Source organism: Protopterus annectens, chromosome 1.part0, assembly GCF_019279795.1.
Source record: "Protopterus annectens isolate FY-2018-M chromosome 1.part0, PAN1.0, whole genome shotgun sequence".
Taxonomy (NCBI): Eukaryota; Metazoa; Chordata; order Ceratodontiformes; family Protopteridae; genus Protopterus; species Protopterus annectens.
Window position 1 is genome coordinate 349369669 of NC_056725.1, and position 20002 is coordinate 349389670.

Here is a 20002-nt window from a genome sequence, read left to right on the forward strand (position 1 = left end):
AATTGTGAATTTTTTGTTCTTTGATTGAACTTTGTTCTTGTACACTGGCACTAGTATGATTATTCTCCAGTCATGTGGGATACGCCTTTCTCTCCACACTGCTATTAGTACCCTCAGGAGCCATTTCTCCCCTATCTCACCCAGCATCTTTATCATATCTGCTGTGACCTCATCTGAGCCTGCTGCTTTCCCTGACTTCATCTTTCTTAGTGCTGTTCTTACTTCTTCTAAGGTGGGCTCCTCTTCTTCTCTCATCATAGACTATTTCTGGGGCAGTACAGCTTCTGTGGTGTTTTCTTCATTCAGAAGCTGCTGGAAATACTCCTTCTGTCTGCCTTTGATGTCCTGTGGACTGGTAAGCAGGTTATTGCTGGCATCCCTTATGAAGGGTATCTGACTATCTTCTTTGCCTTTCAACCTTACTGAGTCACTTTTGAGAAGTTGGTACAGTGCCTCCGATGCCATATTCTTTGCTATTGCAACTTCTTTCTTAGCTTCTTTGTCAGCCAGCCAGTAGTCCTTCCTAGCTTGGTCAGTCTTTTCTGTCTCCCACTTCTTTCTGCACTCCTTTTTTTCTTTTGATCACTTCCTGGACTTCCGCATTCCACCACCAGCTTTCCTTATGTACCTTTTCTCCATATCTGGCTCGGCCACATATCTTTTCTGTAGTCCTAACACATGCTGTTTTTAGGCACTGCCATTCTTCTTCAACTCTACCTATTTCCTCTTCTTCTTGAGGTGCTAAAGCCCTGAGTAATTCCTTGAACTGTTGTACTTTCTCTCCCGTCAACTTCTAGGTCTTCAGCCTGGGCTCTGTTGACCTTAGAGCCTTCTCTGACCAGTGCTTGCAGCTGATTTTGGCAACTAGTGGTTTATGCTGTGGGCCGACTGTTTCACTAGGGATGACTTTGCAATCATGGATTCTTCCCCAGTGCCTTTTCCTTCCTAGGAGGAAGTCTACCTGAGTTGCATATTGACTACTGTTGTATGTGATCCTGTGACTCTCTCTCTTTCTGAACCATGTGTTGGCTACTATCAAGCAATTTGCCAAACAAAGGTCTAGAATGGCTTCTCCTTCTTTATTCCTATTGCCCCACCCATGTGGACCCAGGCAGTCCTTATATCCTGTTCTGTCTGTCCCAATATGTGCATTCAAGTCACCCATTATCAACACCAATTCATGCTGTCCTGCTTTATCAAATAGGTCCTGCAACTGCTGTCTGAACGCACTCTTTTCCTCACTATCACAACCCTGCTGTGGGGCATAGGCTGAGATTATGAATACTGCCTTATCATTACACTGGAGTCTGACTGCCATGAGTCTGTCATTAATTCTGATGATATCCCGTACTGCCTTCTGAAGCCTCTCTCTCCACAATTCCTACACAATTTCTAGCCTGCCCTCCACCTGAGTAGTAGACTCTGGATCCCAAGCCAAGTGGCTTTGCTGCACTGCTCTTCCATCTCGTCACCTGGGTACATAGGATGTCCAATCAGAAAACCACAAAGTGAACCAATGATGAAGTGGAACCAGCAAGCAGAAAGTCCAAAGCACCAAAACAAAAAGCAAGTTCCACAGCGTTGTACAAATATTTTTTAGTAAAACAAAGCTTTCAGACAAAAAGTCCTTCTTCAGTGTATCAGGACATCGTATCCTTTATACGTAAAATCTAACAAACACATGACACAGCCTACCTATCACAAACTAGCTACAATCAAGTAATTAAAAAAGAAGTTAGTGAGATATCCCACCAAAAAATCTTAAACGAATATATTATATTCCCTTATGTCTTCAAGTCGTTTACTTGTATATACATATAATATAATCACATTTCTACCTTACCAAACTGATTAAATACTAATGTACATATTCATCTATTTGTGAGCACTTATTAGATGCATACAATTCAGCGTATTTATACCAAAATTTCAAAATATTACTACAATTCATATAACATCACTTCAGATACAGACACCTATTTATAAAGTGCTAGAACAAGGAATTGTTTGTCAAATTCATACCAAGATTTCAAAATTCATTGCCAAAAGACATAGTATAGTCACAATTCATTCAGTATTACCTCAAAGGCATACACCTATTTAGAGATTGCTGAAGTAAAAAAAAGGGGGGGGGACCACTCATATATATTTTTATATGTCTAATAATAAAATTATTTATGCACAAATATAATAGATATACAGGTTATTCATAATTATTTAACTTGTTGCTTCCTTTTCAAAACAGGTTTTATTGTAACCTGTTTATTCAAACCAGGGTAGGTGTCTGTATATAGGCAGACAATCCACTCATATTCCCTGGTGTTCAATCTATTTATTAAGTCTCCACATTTAATACTAGAATTTACAATATCTATTACACAAAAGAAAAAGTGATGTGATTCATCTGTCTCCTGTATATGTTGGGCTAGAGAGTTAGTAATCACCTTCTTTCTTATTTCCAATTTGTGCTCCACAATCCTATGTCTTAGCCTTCTTGTTGATTTGCCAACATAAAAGCACGAACATTGTTGGCACGATACTAAATAAAACCACATTTGTTGTATTGCAGGTGGCTGCAAATTTCTTCCTATTACGTGGATGCACAAATTCAGTTATTGTTATAATACTAACAACATACACGATTGTAACAGGGATAAGTACCGTTCTTATTATGTATCATATGTTCTGTTCTATTTAAACTAAAGTCTTTGTAGCATAGACGTCTTTTTAGACTATTACAATTTCTGTAAGTAAAATATGGCCTATTGGGAATCCAGTTACCATAACCTGGCATAGCCTTTAATATATGCCAGTTATTCCTGATGACTTTTTCAATACTTTTACTTGTCCTACTAAAGGTCATTAGATATTTTAGATTATTATCGGACGATAAATGTGTGGCAGTGCTATTACTCTGATTAGAAAAATAAGGCCTCACTCGCCCTTGTCTCATAGAAATTATTTAATTTCTGGCTACATCTAATTCATTTGGATTATAACCTCTTTCAAGAAATTCATCTGTCATGTCATCCATCTGTTTATGGCATATTTCAATTCGGGTATTTAATCTACTAACACGTGGGGGGGCGGCCACAGTGGTGCAGCGGTTAGCATTGTCGCCTCACAGCAAGAGGTTCTCTGGTTCAATTCTCGGCTGGGGTGCCTTCTGTGTGGAGTCTGCATGTCCTCCCTGTGGTCGCGTGGGTTTCCTCCGGGTGCTCCGGTTTCCTCCCACATCCCAAAAACGTGCAGTAGGTGGATTGGACACTCTAAATTGGCCCTAGGTGTGTGTGTGTGTGTGTGTGTGTGCATGTGTATGCCTTCTGTGGAAGGTTGGGCGCTGGGCTGGCAACTCAACACCGTAAAACTCCACTGCCAATCTGCGGACAGATGATCCGCTGTGGCAACCCCTAACCAGGAAAAGCCGAAAGAAGAAGAATCTACTAACACGTAGGTATTGCCCCCTAGGTATGCCCTTAAAGACATGCTTAGCATGCATATTAGTTTTATGTAAATATGTTTGTGTGTGTGTGTGTGTCTTTTTTTTTTAATAAATACTAGTATCTAGCCCATTTTCAGTCTTAAATAAAATGATATCCAAAATGTTTTTGCTTAGTTATGAATAATTCATCTCAAATTTCAAAAAGTCATTTACACCATTCAGATACGAATGAAAACTTTTTAATTTATCACTAGTACCATGCCATGCTAGAAAGATATCCACAAAACGCTTATAAAATAATATCTTATCTACATCCTTATTGGCCTGACCATAGATATTTTCTTCTTCCTATCTGCTTAAAGTTAAATTCGCATAAATGTTGGCTATCTCTGTCCCCATAGCTATACCATAAGTTTGTTGGTATAGCTGTTTGTTAAATACAAATATGTTATTTTGTAATACTAAATCCAAAATCTCACATATTGTTTCTATGCATCTGGCAGGAAAAAGACCACATTCCAAAAGTACCTTTCTTATTTTTTCTATTCCGTATTCATTTGGAATCACAGTAAAGAGAGCTTTAATGTCTAACGTTACCAATAGAAATTTTTATCTGTGCTCTCATTATACCATTTATATAACCAAGTAAGAAAGTTTCCCATGTCTTTGATGTAACTAGAGACCCCAGTCAAGAAGCTGTTTAAAATTCTTTCCAAATATACAGATAAAGGTTCAGTAGCCCATCCCCAACCAGACACAATAGGCCTCATAGGTGGTCTCTCTCTCTCTCTCTCGATTTGTGTATTTTGGTGAGGCCATACAGAATAGGTATTGTGAGGATATGGAACAGTAAAAACATTGAAAGTATCAATATCTGTCACTCAATAGCTGTAATTCATAAATGGCCATATTAATTTTAGTGATGATTTCATTAATATTTCTGTTTGTTATTAATTAATGTAGTCCTATCAGAAACTAGATCATCTTTGGCCTTAAGATAATCTACTGTATTCATAAGTACTATACTGCCACCTTTGCCCGCTTCTTTGATTATTAGATCTTTATCATTCTGTAGGCTCTTTAATGCTGCAGTTTCTTCCCTAGTCAAGTTATATATTTTTTATAATAATTATGGTCCTAGCCAGCCTCCTCCATATCATCATGTCATTCACTTCCAAGCTGCATCCTGTCAGTGAACCTATATTAAGCATAGCAATTCTCAGTTCATGTTTGCCAGGTCGGTTGGTTTTGCGTCCAGATTTCGCTCAACAGAGCTATCCCAGATAAGCCAGGTTGGGCAACTAGACACCAGCCAGCCAGTAGCTTATTGATCCAGGACTGCTGGGCCTTTATGGAAGGCACACACTGGCCAATAGGGGCACATATACCCCTCCCACCATTAGCACGGGTCCCTGGCGTGGGTCAGAGTAGGCTAGGTCCTCAACTCACTTATCACCAGTAACTATCCATGCCCATTTTTGGCGACATTAGTCAACATGACTGAATCACCTAGAGCCATATTTTACACCGTGGCTAGCCCTGCCACGGTGTGCAGTCTGTGATCCGTGTTCTCCTATCTTGATGTACTGTGCACCCCAGTAGATGCCCAAAGCGGTCGGTCTGTACAACTCTTCCCCCTATAAGGCACCATGTAGAGACTGTGCTGCTGCCCACAGCTCCATTCATTAGTGAGTTTGAGATGGAATCACTTGGCATGTTTTTCGGACATGGTAGAAAACCCATGGAGGCACAGGGAAAACATGCAAACTCCAAACAGGCATTGGTCGGAGGTCAGGATCGAACCTTGTGCATGGGAGGCGAAGGACCTTATCATTGTATTATAGAACTACATTTCCAAATAATAATGGAATACTACTACTTGTCTGTATGAATGCAGACTACTTTGTCTGCATTTTTAGTAAGGGTCATTTTCTTTTTTACAAACATGCTGCAGCTATACAAGTACAACAATACAGTCCTTGCAGCTTTCTATCATAAGTTAAAATATTATAATTTTAACGGAATCATTTTATAATTTTAGCAGAAAGCTGACTCAAAATTTCTGGCAAGTAGTTTAGCACATTCCACAAGATTATCATCATCCATAGTATGATTTTTCATTGCTTGCATTTCTCACAGGTAGAATAGTGATACAAAATGTAGCTATTCTTCACGTTTCCATATTTAAAACAAAGTGTGTGTGTGTCTGTGTATGTATATATATATATATATATATATATATATATATATATATGTGTGTGTGTGTATGTTTGTGTGTGTATATATATATGTATATATATATATATATATATATATATATATATATATATATATATATATATATATAAATGTGTGTGTGTGTGTGTGTATATGTATGTATGTAAATATATATATATATATATATATATATATATATATATATATATATATATATATATATATATATATATATAGAGCAAGAGGTTCTCCGGTTCGATTCTCAGGTGGCGCTCCTTCTGTCTGGAGTTTGCATGTATGTGTGTGTGTGTGTGTGTGTGTATTACAAAAAAAAAAAAAGTTTTTCTTTTTGTTTTATTTTCTAACTGCTACTACTTTCTATATTTCAGTTTGTATGTATCTTTACTGTACTTCTTTTGATATTGTGTTTTTGCATATGTCTTGGAGCTTTTCTCCCCGGGCCTCTACTGAAAATGGACATATATCCAGTTAGACTATCCCGGTCAACAAATGTAAAATAAAAAAATAAAAAATATATATGTGTGTGTATATGTGTATATATATATATATATATATATATATATATATATACATACACACACACACACACACACACACACACACACACATATAGAATTTACAAATATAAACATATATATGCATACACACACATTTGCAATACATGCATGAGTGTGTGTAAGTATACATGCATGTATGCATGTTTAAGTATAGAGAATGAGAGAGACCATACACACGTGCACACTTTCTAGTAAGGTATAACAGCTTTGTACTTTGACTAACTATACGCAATTTGAAATGCGTAGCTGTCATAAAAAAGTACACAATTTTCTTCATGGTGAAAAATTCCGCCTTTTGTTTTTTGAAAGTCAGTGGTATGTAATTTTCTTCTGCACATCCACTACAACCAGAATCTAATTGGATTGAGGAAATGATGGCAGAGTTGTGCCCCCCCCCCCCCTCCACACACACACACAAAAAAGAAAAGCTTCCTAAACAAAACCTGCAATTCTCTGGTTGCCAATACTGGTAATTGGTGATCTTCAGAAATAGAGATTGTACAACTATGTCTTTTATAAATAAAAATAAATTATGTTGTAATTTAAGCTCAGTGGTCTATTTTAAAAATAAATACTTGTTTCTTTTGTTGTGTAGGCAATGTTTTTAGTCACACTGCCCCAAAAATTAAAAGATGTGACCTGCTGCTAACTAAAAAGCACACATGTGGAAGAGGAGGCTGTGCTAGAAACAGAATATCGATCTTATTCAGTCATCAGTGGAAAGTGAAGGTTATGTATGCGGGATGGTGCAGCCATTGTTTGCAGTGTTCAACTTGGATAGTAACTTGCCATGCACTGGCAATGTGTGTTGAACTATTGGAGATGTTAAACAGCAGGGTGTCTCCATATGTTGGTCAAATTGGGATATGTAATTATTTGCTGTTATAATAATTAATGATTAATTATTCATTGAATTTGTTACCGGGTTAGTCTGACTGGGCAAAAACAAAAGTACCTCTTTTTTCAAAGGAGTCCCGGGGGAGAAAAGCTCCTCAGTAATTGCAAGTTAGGCAGGACAGTTTTTTTATAAGAAATGGTCATAACATTTTATCCCAAACTAAGTCTTAATTGGTGAGATCTTTGATATTACTTTTTCCCTTCTCTTTTGATAATTTAACTTATTTCAACACCCACTGTAGTAGCACTATTTTGGTTACTGACAGAATGCACCACCTAGTACAATGGTATTATGTAATAGTGAGCACATAGTGTAATATAGTTTGGAAGAGTATTTATGAAATTACTGCTGGAATAAAAACTTGCCAGTTTAGTTGGCCACGCACTATGCTAAAACTGTTTAGATAAAGTATTTCTTATAAGTCTACCTAAATGTACACTCTTATTAGTGAGTCTGTAATATGTACTTTGTACGTATATCTGCGCTTTAACCACAGAGACAAATAGTAGAAAGTGCTTTATAACTTAATAGTTAAGCCAAAGTCTTTGTTATCATTGACCAGAAATTCAGAAGACATACATACTTTTTCATATTTACTATGGTATAATAATACTAAACTGTTCTTCAGGTCTCGTAATAATGCATATGTCTGTGAGAAGCCATTATACAGTGGACTGTCTGTAACTGTTCAATACCATGCTTTCAGATATAGCTGTAACTCACAATTTTTGTTGTTCTTCTTTTAAAAGGATTTTTATCAACTAGAAAAAGAGTACAGCAAAGCCTATACTCGGAGGTGTGGAAGACTTGTTGCCAAGATTAGAAAGAAACTGGAATCTGTGTACAACACATACCCATTTAGTTCTAGTAACACAAAGGTAAGAACAAAAACAAGCTTTGTTGCTAATTTCCTGTATGCAGTTTTTAGTTTAGGTAACAGGATAGACCCACTAGAACAACAGTTGTCATTTCATGGCTGCAGCTAGCACTACGTACAGTTTCACATGCCCAAGAAATTGTAGAAGGGGACAGTCTGCATAGTGGGTATAACACTTTACATAAAATCTGAGTGCATGTGTTTGGAATTATATTCTGGTAAACTGTTATACTAACAGCTATTGTTTTCTTATAATATCTTCAGCAGATTTTAGATTGTTGGATAATTTATGGATTGAACTAGATGCTTCAGGGCCTAATTTATGACTGCATATTTGAGTTCTAATTCATAACCACTGCCTGTGATTTAAAAATATATTTGTTGTCTTTTTTTGTGTGCGCGAGTCAGTACAATATAATTTTTCTACAGTTACTTTGCTGAAGGGTTGTTTTGTACTAATAATCTAATTATATATTATTCTTATTAGTATTTCTTCCCTGTATAAATTTCTAGCAGCTTGTTTCTGGTGATCCTCTTATTTAAACCGCAATGGTGAAGAGAGAGAGCCATTCCATTATAGCACCATCTTGTCAGTAGGGAGGCTTTTTTCATTTTGACCCATCCATAGCCATCTCCCCACCATGCCTGATATACAGAAGGACCAGCACCATTGCAACTTGTGCACACATGCTTTTACATACACAATCCCTTCTGTGATCCGCCAGCATCCCCGCTCACTTAGCTTAGAGGCCCCACCTCCAGCACATGCTATTAGCCAGGCAGAAGAAAAAACCTGCATCCTCTATTGTGCTGTTGCTTTGGTAGTATATATGTAGAACGTTAAAGTAGGCCACATTTATGTAAAACTTTTTATGAAGGTATGTGATGCCCCAGTAATCAAGGAGCCTCAATCCTCACCACTGGCAACAGTGTGGGATGTACACATTGGGAGGATGACAAGTACAAACACTATAAAGTGCAATTTCTCTTAAGAGCACACAAAAATCACAGTCAGTCTGGGGCTGGTTTTTCCCTCTTTCTCCAGATCCCCAATAAGAATCCCCACTGGCAGAGCTATAGATGTGAGACCTTAGCCAGGGTTCCCCCGACAAGTCCTCTAACAATCTGTCTGTCAAACCAATGCTTTGTGTCCCTGCCCAAGTAGCTGACACACACACTCTTGGAGATTTGTTTTGCACACACAGGCATGCGTGCACACACACACACACACACACACACACACACACACACACACACACACACACACACACACACCTGGGAAAGGCTGGCATAGGTTTACTAGCTATGCCCCTTTCTGCCCAGTTACTTAAGAGTTCAAAATCACAGCAAATATTTTAAAACAACATTGCAGGACAGTCTCAAATAAATACAGAAAATATCTAAACTAATCTTTACTATATTCTTATCTATAATTAAGAGAGATACTATGCCCTAAATCTTGCTTATAGGCAAGTGCAGGTGTTGATGATGAGTGGATGCTCTTGCTAGGTCCAAGACAAAATACACAGTCTCTCTCTCTCTCTCTATCTCTCTCTGCGAGAGTTCATAAATTAATATCACATTTTACTGCTGGGTTAACTTGGATGACATCACTTTTTGTCACCCGACTTCAGTTCCCAGGCTAAAACTGAAACTAATAGAATTGTAACATCTCTGTGTTAAAAATACGAATCTCTTAGATGTTTGCCAGATCTTGGAAGTCATAAAATAACAACACACTTTACATTTTAAACCTAGTAATTAGTTTTCTTTCAAGACAATAGAAGAACTTCCAGCTCTAGACATTGTGTCTGATTCTGCATTGAAACTGAAAGATAACCTCTCTTGTTTATGGCCCAGCTGTAAAGTAACTTAACCTCAACTATTTTAAAGTTTTGCAAGTGAATCTTCTGTGTTCCAGCAGGGTATGCTGTGGTTTATATTCTTGAATCTCAGTACATAACATACAGTTCTGTATGAATCATATCAATATTCACAAATGCCATAGAATTATTTACAAAATTCCAGATAGCTGGGCTAGCAGTGTGACACCCCCCCCCCCGAAAACTCAAGCTAGTTTTTCAAGTGACCCTTGAGAAAATCTGGGAATACCTTACCCCATTCCCTGTCTTGAGACCCCATCTACATTGCATTGCTAACCCCACTGCAGTGCTGCACTGTCATATCATATGCGTGCAATACTAGGCTCCACCTTAGTAAATTGGCATTTTGTTGGCTGGCCATATTAAGGGATTGTGGTCTGTAACCACAGTGAATTTCCTTCCATACAGATAAGAATGAAGTTTCTCCAGTGCCCACACTATGGCTAGGCACTCCTTTTCTACATCTGTATAGCATTCCTCCCTGAGTTGGAGCCAACAACTGAGATATACCACTGGGTACTCTTCTCCCTCAGAGGAAACCTGGCTAAGAACAGCCCCTACCATATAGTTTGAAGCATCCACCTGCACAACAAATTCTTTGCTGTTATCTGAACTGATTAAGCTCCTTTAAGCTTCTAGAATGCCTGTTCACATGCTGGGGTCCACACTAACTTATCTCCCCTGTTTTTCCTTGTCAGGTCTGTGAGAGGAGCAGCTATGGTATTATAATTGGGGACACACTTTCTATAGTACCCCGCTGTGCCTAAGAATGCCCTCACCGCTTTTTGGTAACAGAGGCAGGCCATGCCTGAATGACTTCCACTTTGGCAGGTTCTGGCATGATCTTACCACTCCCCACTCTTATGTCCCAGGTAGGAGACCTCTGCCATACCTACCTGACATTTGCTGAGCTTAATGGTCAACCCTACCCTTTAGTCTGCCCAGCACCTCCCTGACATGCTGAAGGTGCTCTTGCCAGGAACGGCTGTAGATGGCAATATCATCTAGGTAAGCGAGGGAAAAATCTCCTGCTCGGTTACAACCTACCAGCCTCTTGATAGTGTTGGGGCATTTTTCATCCCAAAGGGCATCTTCGTGAACTCGTTACAGCCAAAAGGAATCACAAAGGCTGACCTTTCTCTAGCACTGGGAGTCAAGGGCACCTGCCAGTAACCCTTAGTAAGATCAATAGTGATAAGGATACTTAGCCCCACACAGCTACTTTAGGACTTCATCTGTCCTAGGCATGGGGTAAGCATCTTACTCTGTGTGACTATAATTTCCGGTAGTCCACACAAAACCTGGTGCTGCCATCTTTCTTTGGTACCAGCACCACTGGGGAGGCCCAGGGACTGTTGGACTCCTGAATTACTCCTAGTTCCAACATTTCCTGTATCTACTCCCTCAGAGTCTGTCTGACTCTCTCAGACACCCTATAAGGGGCCTGCTTAATAGGCCTTCAGGTCCTGTATCCACATGGTGTTGCACCCGGTGGGTGCACCCTGGTATCCCAGTGAACATGTCCCCAAACTCCTGTAACACTGCTCGGATTTCTTGAACCTGGGTAGGGGATAACTGCTGGGACATTGCTACCCCTTCCACTGAGGTGTCATTTTGAGTCTCACTGAGGAGATCAGTCACCAGATCCCCCCTCAGACTCCTTCTGCCATCCAATGCAAATACTCAGCACAAGGGCCTCCCTATCATGGTAAGGTTTCGTCGTGTTAACATTGTACAATTTATGCCCTTGCCTCCTGTTTAGCAGTTCTACTATGTAATAAAATCTGGAATCAAAGCAATAGGGTAACACGTAATATAACCCACAGTAGTCACAGGAAAATAGAAATTAATGAAGCGCTTTTCGTCTGTGGTATTACACAGACTTCCTCAGACAATATATTTTACAAAACAGGCAGCTTAAATATTGCAGCAGTGCTAATTCGAATGGTCATTAACCAATCAAACAAGCTTTGAATCATGAGTAAAATTTAAAAACATACTCACATAATTACATTAAATCAAAAAACATTATGTATGATAAAAGTTAAAAACTAAACCCTAAAAGGTTCAAAACAGTCCTTAGCCTAATCGCCTGTACAAAAACTAACCGCTACCTAAGGGGTGTAGATAGAAGTCACAATAAAATAATATAATATAATACTGTGTTAAAAACTGATAGAACCATAATAACATATTTATGTAACCAAATTCTTAAGTTTAAGAAGGCTGCTAATAGAGCAACCTTCATTGAGACCCGGTGAAGCGTAGTCATTTAATCTGATTTGCCAACGCAATTCAGATGCCTCTAATAGTAGATGTAAAGGGGCTCCTCTAATAGTGTCATGCAACTGTTCAATGACCATATACTTAAACTGGTGGTCCCCATGCTGGATAATATGTTTAGCAAGGGCGTTTTCATCTTTTGCTTTACTGATTGCATATTGGTGTTCGTAGATGTGATCTCTTAATCTACGCTCAGTTTTGCCAACATAGAATCCTGTGCATTTTTGGCATAGGGCTAAATAGACCACCATTTTTGAGTTGCAAGTACATCTACATCTGATAGCATATCTAATGTTGTTGATGTCAAATCTGTTTGATTCAAGAATATGTCGACATTGATTACAGTTTTGACATTTAAACATACCGGGAGTGCGGGTACTCTGCTGCTCAGTTTGTTCCAACAACCTTTTCATGTTTTTACCCCTTCTATACGTGACCTCTGGTTTATCTCCCAGTTTGTTCAAGATTGCATGATTGGAACGAAACAAGTCCCAGTTCTTAGTGATAATGTCCAAGATAAACCTGCTACTTGGACAGTATGTAAGAATTAATTTAGTGTTATTATGGTGAAGTAAACTAATTTCACCTATAGATTCTAACCTAGGCTCAAAAATGCCAATGGTGCTGGTGTTCAATATAGGTTTGTACATTCCACTTAATCTTTTATTAGTAACCTCATTAACTAAATTGTCTAATAGATTGAGCGGGTAGCCTCTATGTAGGAACATATTCTTAAGTAGATTACATTCCTTAAGGAAGTCATCGTCTAAGCTAACCATCCGGGCTGCTCGTACGAGCTGGCCCTTAGCTACTGACCTTTTTTGGTAGCTGGGGTGGCAGCTACTAAAATGGAGAAATGAGTTAGAATATGTAGGCTTTCTATATATACTAGCCACATATTTATTGAGGGTTACATTTTTCACCAACCATACGTCTAAGTAAGCTATTGCCTCAGTATTAAAAGTAGAGGTAAACAATAGAAAGTCAGTGGAATTGTTAAATAGGTCCAATAGTAAAAGACTCTCAGCTTCTTCGCCCTCTAATAGAATAAAAATGTCGTCCAGGTAACGGGTATAGTACTTAATCTTAGACACTAGTACTGAATCATTACTTAATACATTCTCCCTTTCCCAGTACGGCATCACTATATTGGCCAAACTGGCTCCGCAAGGCGACCCCATGGCCACCCCTGTTTTTTGAAGATAGAAATTCTCTCCCAGTAAAAAGTAGTTGTTAAATAGGATCAAGTCCAACAGTTCAATCACAAGGGAAATTTCATGGGGTGGAGCACCCTTACTTTTAAGGAAGAAGGCTACCCAGTCTAAAGCTGTCTGCAATGGTATACAAGTGTATAGATCTTTGACGTCTATTGTCAATAAATTATACTCTATACTGAATGGGGTTTTGTTCATTTTATCTAAAAAAGACCAAGAGTCTTTACAGATTTGCTCTTCTTCCTTGAGATATTTTTGTAAAATTGTGTCAACCAGCTTGGCACAGGGGTATGTAGGAGATCCACGTCCGTCGACTAGTGGGCGCATGGGTGGATTAACTAGGTCCTTATGTAACTTGGGTATACCAAAGATACAAGGATACCTAGGAAATAAAGTGGTAAGGTATTTGTGTTGTCCTTGGTTAAGTCTACCCTCAAATAACATTTCATCCAAAGAACTCTTAATCTTACGATATGCATTATTAACCTCAGATCTTGAACTAATCATATACACATCATTAGACAGTAGATCTAACATCCTGTCAAAATAATCAATCTGATCAAAGACTACAACCCCGCCACCTTTATCAGGCTTACAAATTCTTAAAGAGTGTATCTTAACAAATTCTAATAGAGCCATTTCAGCCTTCCCTAAGTCATTGGTACCTGTACATAAATGCAAATTACTGTGTCTTAAGTCAAGTTCGCAGGTGGTCTCAAATGCTTGTACTAGTGTACTAGTGGATGCAAAGGTGGGTTAAACATACTGGGAACAAAGATGTCAGATGGAACATGTGTTGATTCCTGATGAACTGGCTGACCTTTTATCTAAGGGGTACACTTATGTACCCCAACAGAAGTTTGATCTAGTTAACACCATTATTGACATCAAGATGTTTGCTCGTAAATTGAACTTTAATTTGCTGTTTGAACCTAGCGGTTTTAGTCATAATGTTCCATCTGACATCTTTGTTTACAAGTTGTCAATGAGCAGTCATGGTTGCAGAATGGCAATCTGTAAAGTGTCAAACTGATTTTAAGGTCCATTAGTGACTCCTGCAAGTTGGTACCCAGGCAAGTGCTCCCTTTACCCTTCCTAAATCACTGGCAATTGAAGAAGCTTTGCTACTTGTGTATTATCACAACCAGGTTCCAAACCTGTCATCATTCTTCATGTTATGGAGAACTTTATGCTGTCCAAGTGACAAACGACACAGAAGCACACAAGCACTTTCCCCATAAAAAGTTAACGTGTTTAGTGTCTTAAATGTCCAGCTTAAGTCAGCTGCAAGAGCTTAACAGCACAGATCGGAATAATCTGTACAAGTAAAATTCACACCAGTGATACAACTGCTGCATAATACATAGGCTACAAGAGAACATCCATATGAAAAAAGGGGACTTGCGTATTATCGCAAAATTTTTCTAACCAAGAAAGGTTGACAACTGTAAGAGTTATAACCTTATGCTATCCAACTGACAAATGAGACCGCAGCACACAAGCACTTTCCTCCCAAAAGTTAACATCTGCAATATCTTAATGTCCAGCTTAAGTTGGCTCCAGGAGCTTACCAGCACAGATCTGAATAATCTGTACAAGTAAAATTCATGCCAGCGGCACAACTGCTACAGAATACATAGGCTACAAGGGAACATCCATATGAAAAATAAATGGTACTTGCGTATTATTGCAAAGTCTTTCAAACCAAAAACAGACCACTTTATAAATAAATGAACACAATATCCATAACATGAAGAATGATGACAGGTTTGGAACCTGGTTGCGATAATATGCAAGTACCAAAGTTTTTCCCTGCTTTGCATCCAGAAGTGTGGCAACATCAAGAGTTTTTCACACAAGTAACAATAAAGGTGTTCTTGCTGCCTCAAGTGTACATAAGTGTACTGCCTCAAGAGCAAACACTCTGAGAGCAGGGTTAGGCCTTATCCTACTAGTAGATAACCCTGGTTTTCATCTAACCTCTCCCCAGAAATCTCTAAAGGTGAAGAGCTGTCAGCTAAAGATGACTCTAGTCTCAAACTGTGAGGAGACCAGAGAAAATTTCCCCCACTGTTTCCAACCTGGAAATGCATCCCAGAGTTCCTGCACTTCTGTTCCCCCTCCAGAGGACTGGCTAAAGTTTGAGATCTGGGAGATGGTCCTATCAGTCCTCTAGACACAGATGCAGTATTCTAAACCACGAACTCTTCTTATGTGTCTACCTGTCAAGTTTAGTTGAGTAGTGTTCATTCTCCCATGTATGCTATGGTGGAACTCTTGAGGTTTAGACATTGAGAGTTGACATCCTGGTTGGATCTTCAGTTGTGCATACAAAGTCATGCTCTTTAGAAATTTGGTCTAAAGCTTTTGCCAGGCCTAGTGCAGATCTGTTCTCAGAATGAAAAATGTCTTTGGCTGATGTGAGAATGGGTACTGGTTTCAGGTTCGCAATGCCCAGTGCTTTTCTGGGTTATCCCTCCTCTGGAGTAAGTAATCAGAGATGCGATTAATGCAGCATGGAAGTTCCTTGGCTGCCCCATTTGGGTGACAGATGGATGATTTTTACAGCCTGCTGCCTAAAAGGGTGTAGCACTTCAGCCTCTCAGTAGTGAATTCTTTGTGATATTTTCTCTCCATCATGGTTCTTAAAGACCATAGCATGTAACCACTTTGCCACCTGTGAGGTATCTAGAGTTTTAAGCAGGTATGTCAAGTGAGCACTATTTTTACTATGTTGAGGCTTAGGACCTTCAGCCATTCATTTCTTGTTTTTGTTGTCCAGGTCCATAACATGAGAAATGCTCGAATAATCCTGAGGATCCCATGGTGCTTGAGAACAATGCAGACTCTCTTGAAGCACTGTTTACAGCTTCTTCATTGGCTGAACAGGTTTCCCACTGCAATGTTAACTGTGTCTTAGGGCAAAACTGAGTTGCAAGGTATCAAATCACCATTTCTTAGAGCAGATGTTTTTTTGCCACCAGCCCACACAGGTCCTGGTTCTAGGAGGAGGAATCAGGCCAGAAAACATCTGCTGCAGGAAATGGTGATTCAATACCTTGTTCCCCATTTTTCCCTCAGGTACAGTCAAAATTGCAGTGGGAAACCTGTTAAGCCAATAAAGAAGCTGTTAACAGTGCTTCAAGATGGTCTGCCTTATTCCCCATCACCATGCTGTCCTTAGTTTTATTAGGGCATTTCTCATGATATGGGACTGGAAGGTGAATAGAAGAAATGAATGGCTGAACACCCTAAGCCTCAACATAGCAAAGGAATGCTGTATTGACCACCAATTTAAAACTCTAGATACCTCACAGGGGGCAAAGTGGTAACAGGCTGTAATCTTTGAGACCCATGATGGGGACCAGAGATGGCAAAACTGGGGACCAACATATTGAATCACCATTTCTTGGATTAGATGTTTTCTGTCCACCAAATGTAGCAACAACCAACAAAAGGAAAAACAACCACAAAGTAATCCACAAATGAAGAAAAAACACACTTTATTCCTCTGACGTCTCAGCCTTAGCCTTCAAGGAGTAAAGAACTTACAAAATACACATACTATATATATTGCTCAATAGCTAATTAAACAACTAGTTACAATCAAAAAATTAAATAAAAACAGTTAAATTAGCACACAGGGCCTGGTTGCCAGAGGAGGAATCTGGCCTTCATTTCTATGGAGAGCCCTGTCTGTCTGCTTCTGCTCCTTCCTTTTCTAGGTCTGGCCATTCCCCAAAGGGGAAGATACTTTTTACTGCTTGAGTAAATGTTATCCAGTGTCACACCTCTCTCCTGGCCCCATTTGGGGATTTCCCATAGGTGAACAGTTGTCTTGACTTTGCTTCAGTTTGTAGAGTTATCAAGTAAGGACTGGTTGATTCTAAGACATGTTTGAACCACATTCTTAAGCTTACAAGTTCTACACTCCCTCAAAAAAGCTCCATTTGCACATATTCCTATGTTAGGGGAGCTACCATGACAGTCCCCAGCTGTATAATTTAGAGGGGTTTTAGAGGACATCCTAAATTTGAGGATGGATGGAGATTCTGCTTTCATCTCTTTGTGGTCCTGAATGGAACAAATGGCATGTATTCCATTTTTGATATTAGAAAATTGAATCAGCAAATCTCTTGCCTATTTTCAGGTGGTCACCCTGCAGGGAATCATGTCTTTGCTCCAAAAGGACATTTGTATGGTGTCACTGGACATGATGGGTGCATTTTGGGGCATCACCATTTGGGGACCAGAAGAAAGATTCTTCCATTTCACTCTGGGGACATCACTTCCAGTATAAAGTGCTGCCTTTTGGGCTTTCATCTGCACTAAAAGTTCTACCAAGATGTTGGCCATGGTGGCAAAGTCGGTCAGTGGGAGGGTTTTCTCTCTCTCTCCCCTAACTTATGTGACTAATGCTTAACAGGTTTAATCTATTGATTCTTTGGAAGTGGCCCAATTATGGTTGCTTCTTTGTTTGCAATTAATAGGAGTAAACATCTGGAGGAATTCATTCCTTAACTCCTGCTTAGGGGATAACCTTATCAGAATGAAGTGGAGACTCTTGATTGTTGGGTGTTTTTGGAGATGGCCAAGGAGGTCAAAGCTTTTTGCCATCTGAGTGAAGGCATGGTACAGGATCCAGCCTCAAATTTTGATTATGCTGACCTTCTGGGTTTGATGAGTGGCATGATCTTCAGGATGCCAGTTGCATGCCTGAAAACACAGATGCTTATGGTCTGCTTCTTTTGTCTGACTCGAGTGGTGAAGAGTTCCCACATATTTTTCTGATGGGACTCCACTTTCTGTTGTTGGACCTGTAGCAGAGCTTGGTGATGGTCTCTTCAGTTGAGTACTGGGGAACTCCTCTTGGCTCCTTGGTGGTGCAGAACAATCCCCATGGAGAAGTTTTTCTGCATTAACCATTTGGAGAGGAGTACACTTCATTTGTCCCTAAAAGCCTTTGACATAAAACTGGTTCCAAGACCTGTTGTCACTTTGTCAGAAAACTACTCCATTGTGTGTGTATCTAAATTAGCAAAGGATCCCAAGGCTGTTAATGCTGGTCACCCTTGACCATAGACATGAGAGTCACTCTTTCAGCAATTCACATCCCCAGAGATGCAGTTAAGCTGGAGGCTGCTCTGAGCTGCTTCTTGAGTCTACTTCTGGACTGTGGATTCGTAGGTCATTCCTGCCGAGAGTCTTTCAGGGTGTGGGGCACTTGTGATAGCAACCTCATTGTCATTCATGCAAAGACAGGCTTTGACGTCTCTCTTCTGATTCATACTGCAGGCAAGACGAGAATGGCAGTAGATGCATTCCCTCTTCCATAGTACAGAAAATTCCTAAATTATTTAAACTGGTTCCGCATTTTTATTTTTGTACTGCAGTGATTGAGCAGGGTATGTTTGCAGACTGTCAGGCCTTTAGTGATTCAGAAAACTCTCCAAGTTTCAGGCGAAGGTATCTCTACTGTTTGGGCAGCAACCTGCTCAAATGTGGACCTTTTTTCCTTGCATATCCTTCCTCCAAATACCTAAATGACCTATAAACCTTGTATACCTGGATATATAGACGTGTCCTTCCTTCCTCCTTTCTATATTTTCATTTCTGTAATTTACTGACTCTCAGTAAACAAAAGGCTGTTATGCTGCTTCTGACATGTAAAATTTCAAAACTGTAAATAAATTTATATTTCCCTGCACTACTTTGCTAGAATATATCCTAAGTCACTCCTTACTACAAGAGCTCCAATGCTAGAAATCCTTGTCAAGTTCTGCCTTTGCATTTTTCCATTCTTGGCCCAAACTTCTGGGATAGCATTCTTGTTAATATTAGGAAGAGTGAAACTACTTACATATGATCTGCATACACCAACCAAAGAAGAATATGCAGTTGCTTCTGCTACCCTCCTATAACCTTACTCAGCCTATTCACCCTCGCTCAGACTCACGCCACACTCCTTTTATACTTTCAGCTGCTGTGTATAATATCTTGTTCAGATTAACATTGCTCTGATTTTATTTGAAATGTGTCAGCATACTCACAGATGTTAAATTATGATGAATAATTCCTTCATCGGCTTAATGTGTCTTTGAATGTTTATGCTGGAAATCTATTGGCATTGTCATATCTGTTTTCTGTGCACTTTCTGTGCATTTTGTATTTGTTCTACTCCAGTTTTCAAACAACTAAATAAATCAAGTTAAATTAATAAACCTGCTTTACTTCAGGACCCATCTGCTGATGTAGATCTTCCAGAGGTTATTGAGGTTGGTAGGAAACCTTCCTCTCAGCAGATGTTCACCTTCAGGCAAAAAACCTCCTCAGTCTGGTTTTCTTCAGTTGATCAACATTCCATTTGCATGACATGGAAAAAGCCAGAATCAGGGACATGAGGAAGGGCCTTAGGAGAAATGCTGTCATTGTTGAGATGCCACCACATCCATAGCTGCCAGGGTCAGTTCTCACCTTCATGCTGGACATTTTCCAGTACAGGGAAAATAATGGACTCGAGTGATGGAGTAGGTTTGTGGTCTGCAGACATGGAGTCAAAATTCATATAAGATTGAAAAAAAAGAAAATGTTTAGGAAGACAGACAGATGG

At 39.3% G+C, this 20002-nt stretch overlaps 1 protein-coding gene across 1 annotated transcript in view; it reads left to right on the top strand.

Moving 5' to 3' along the window:
* The window catches only part of LOC122804780 (prolyl endopeptidase-like), a 125366-nt gene that overhangs the window by 38470 nt on the left and 66894 nt on the right, over nt 1-20002 (top strand). The window contains exon 2 of the mRNA XM_044075297.1: nt 7885-8013. Coding sequence (XP_043931232.1) covers nt 7885-8013 — 129 coding nt within the window. The remainder of the gene's footprint in view (nt 1-7884; nt 8014-20002) is intronic.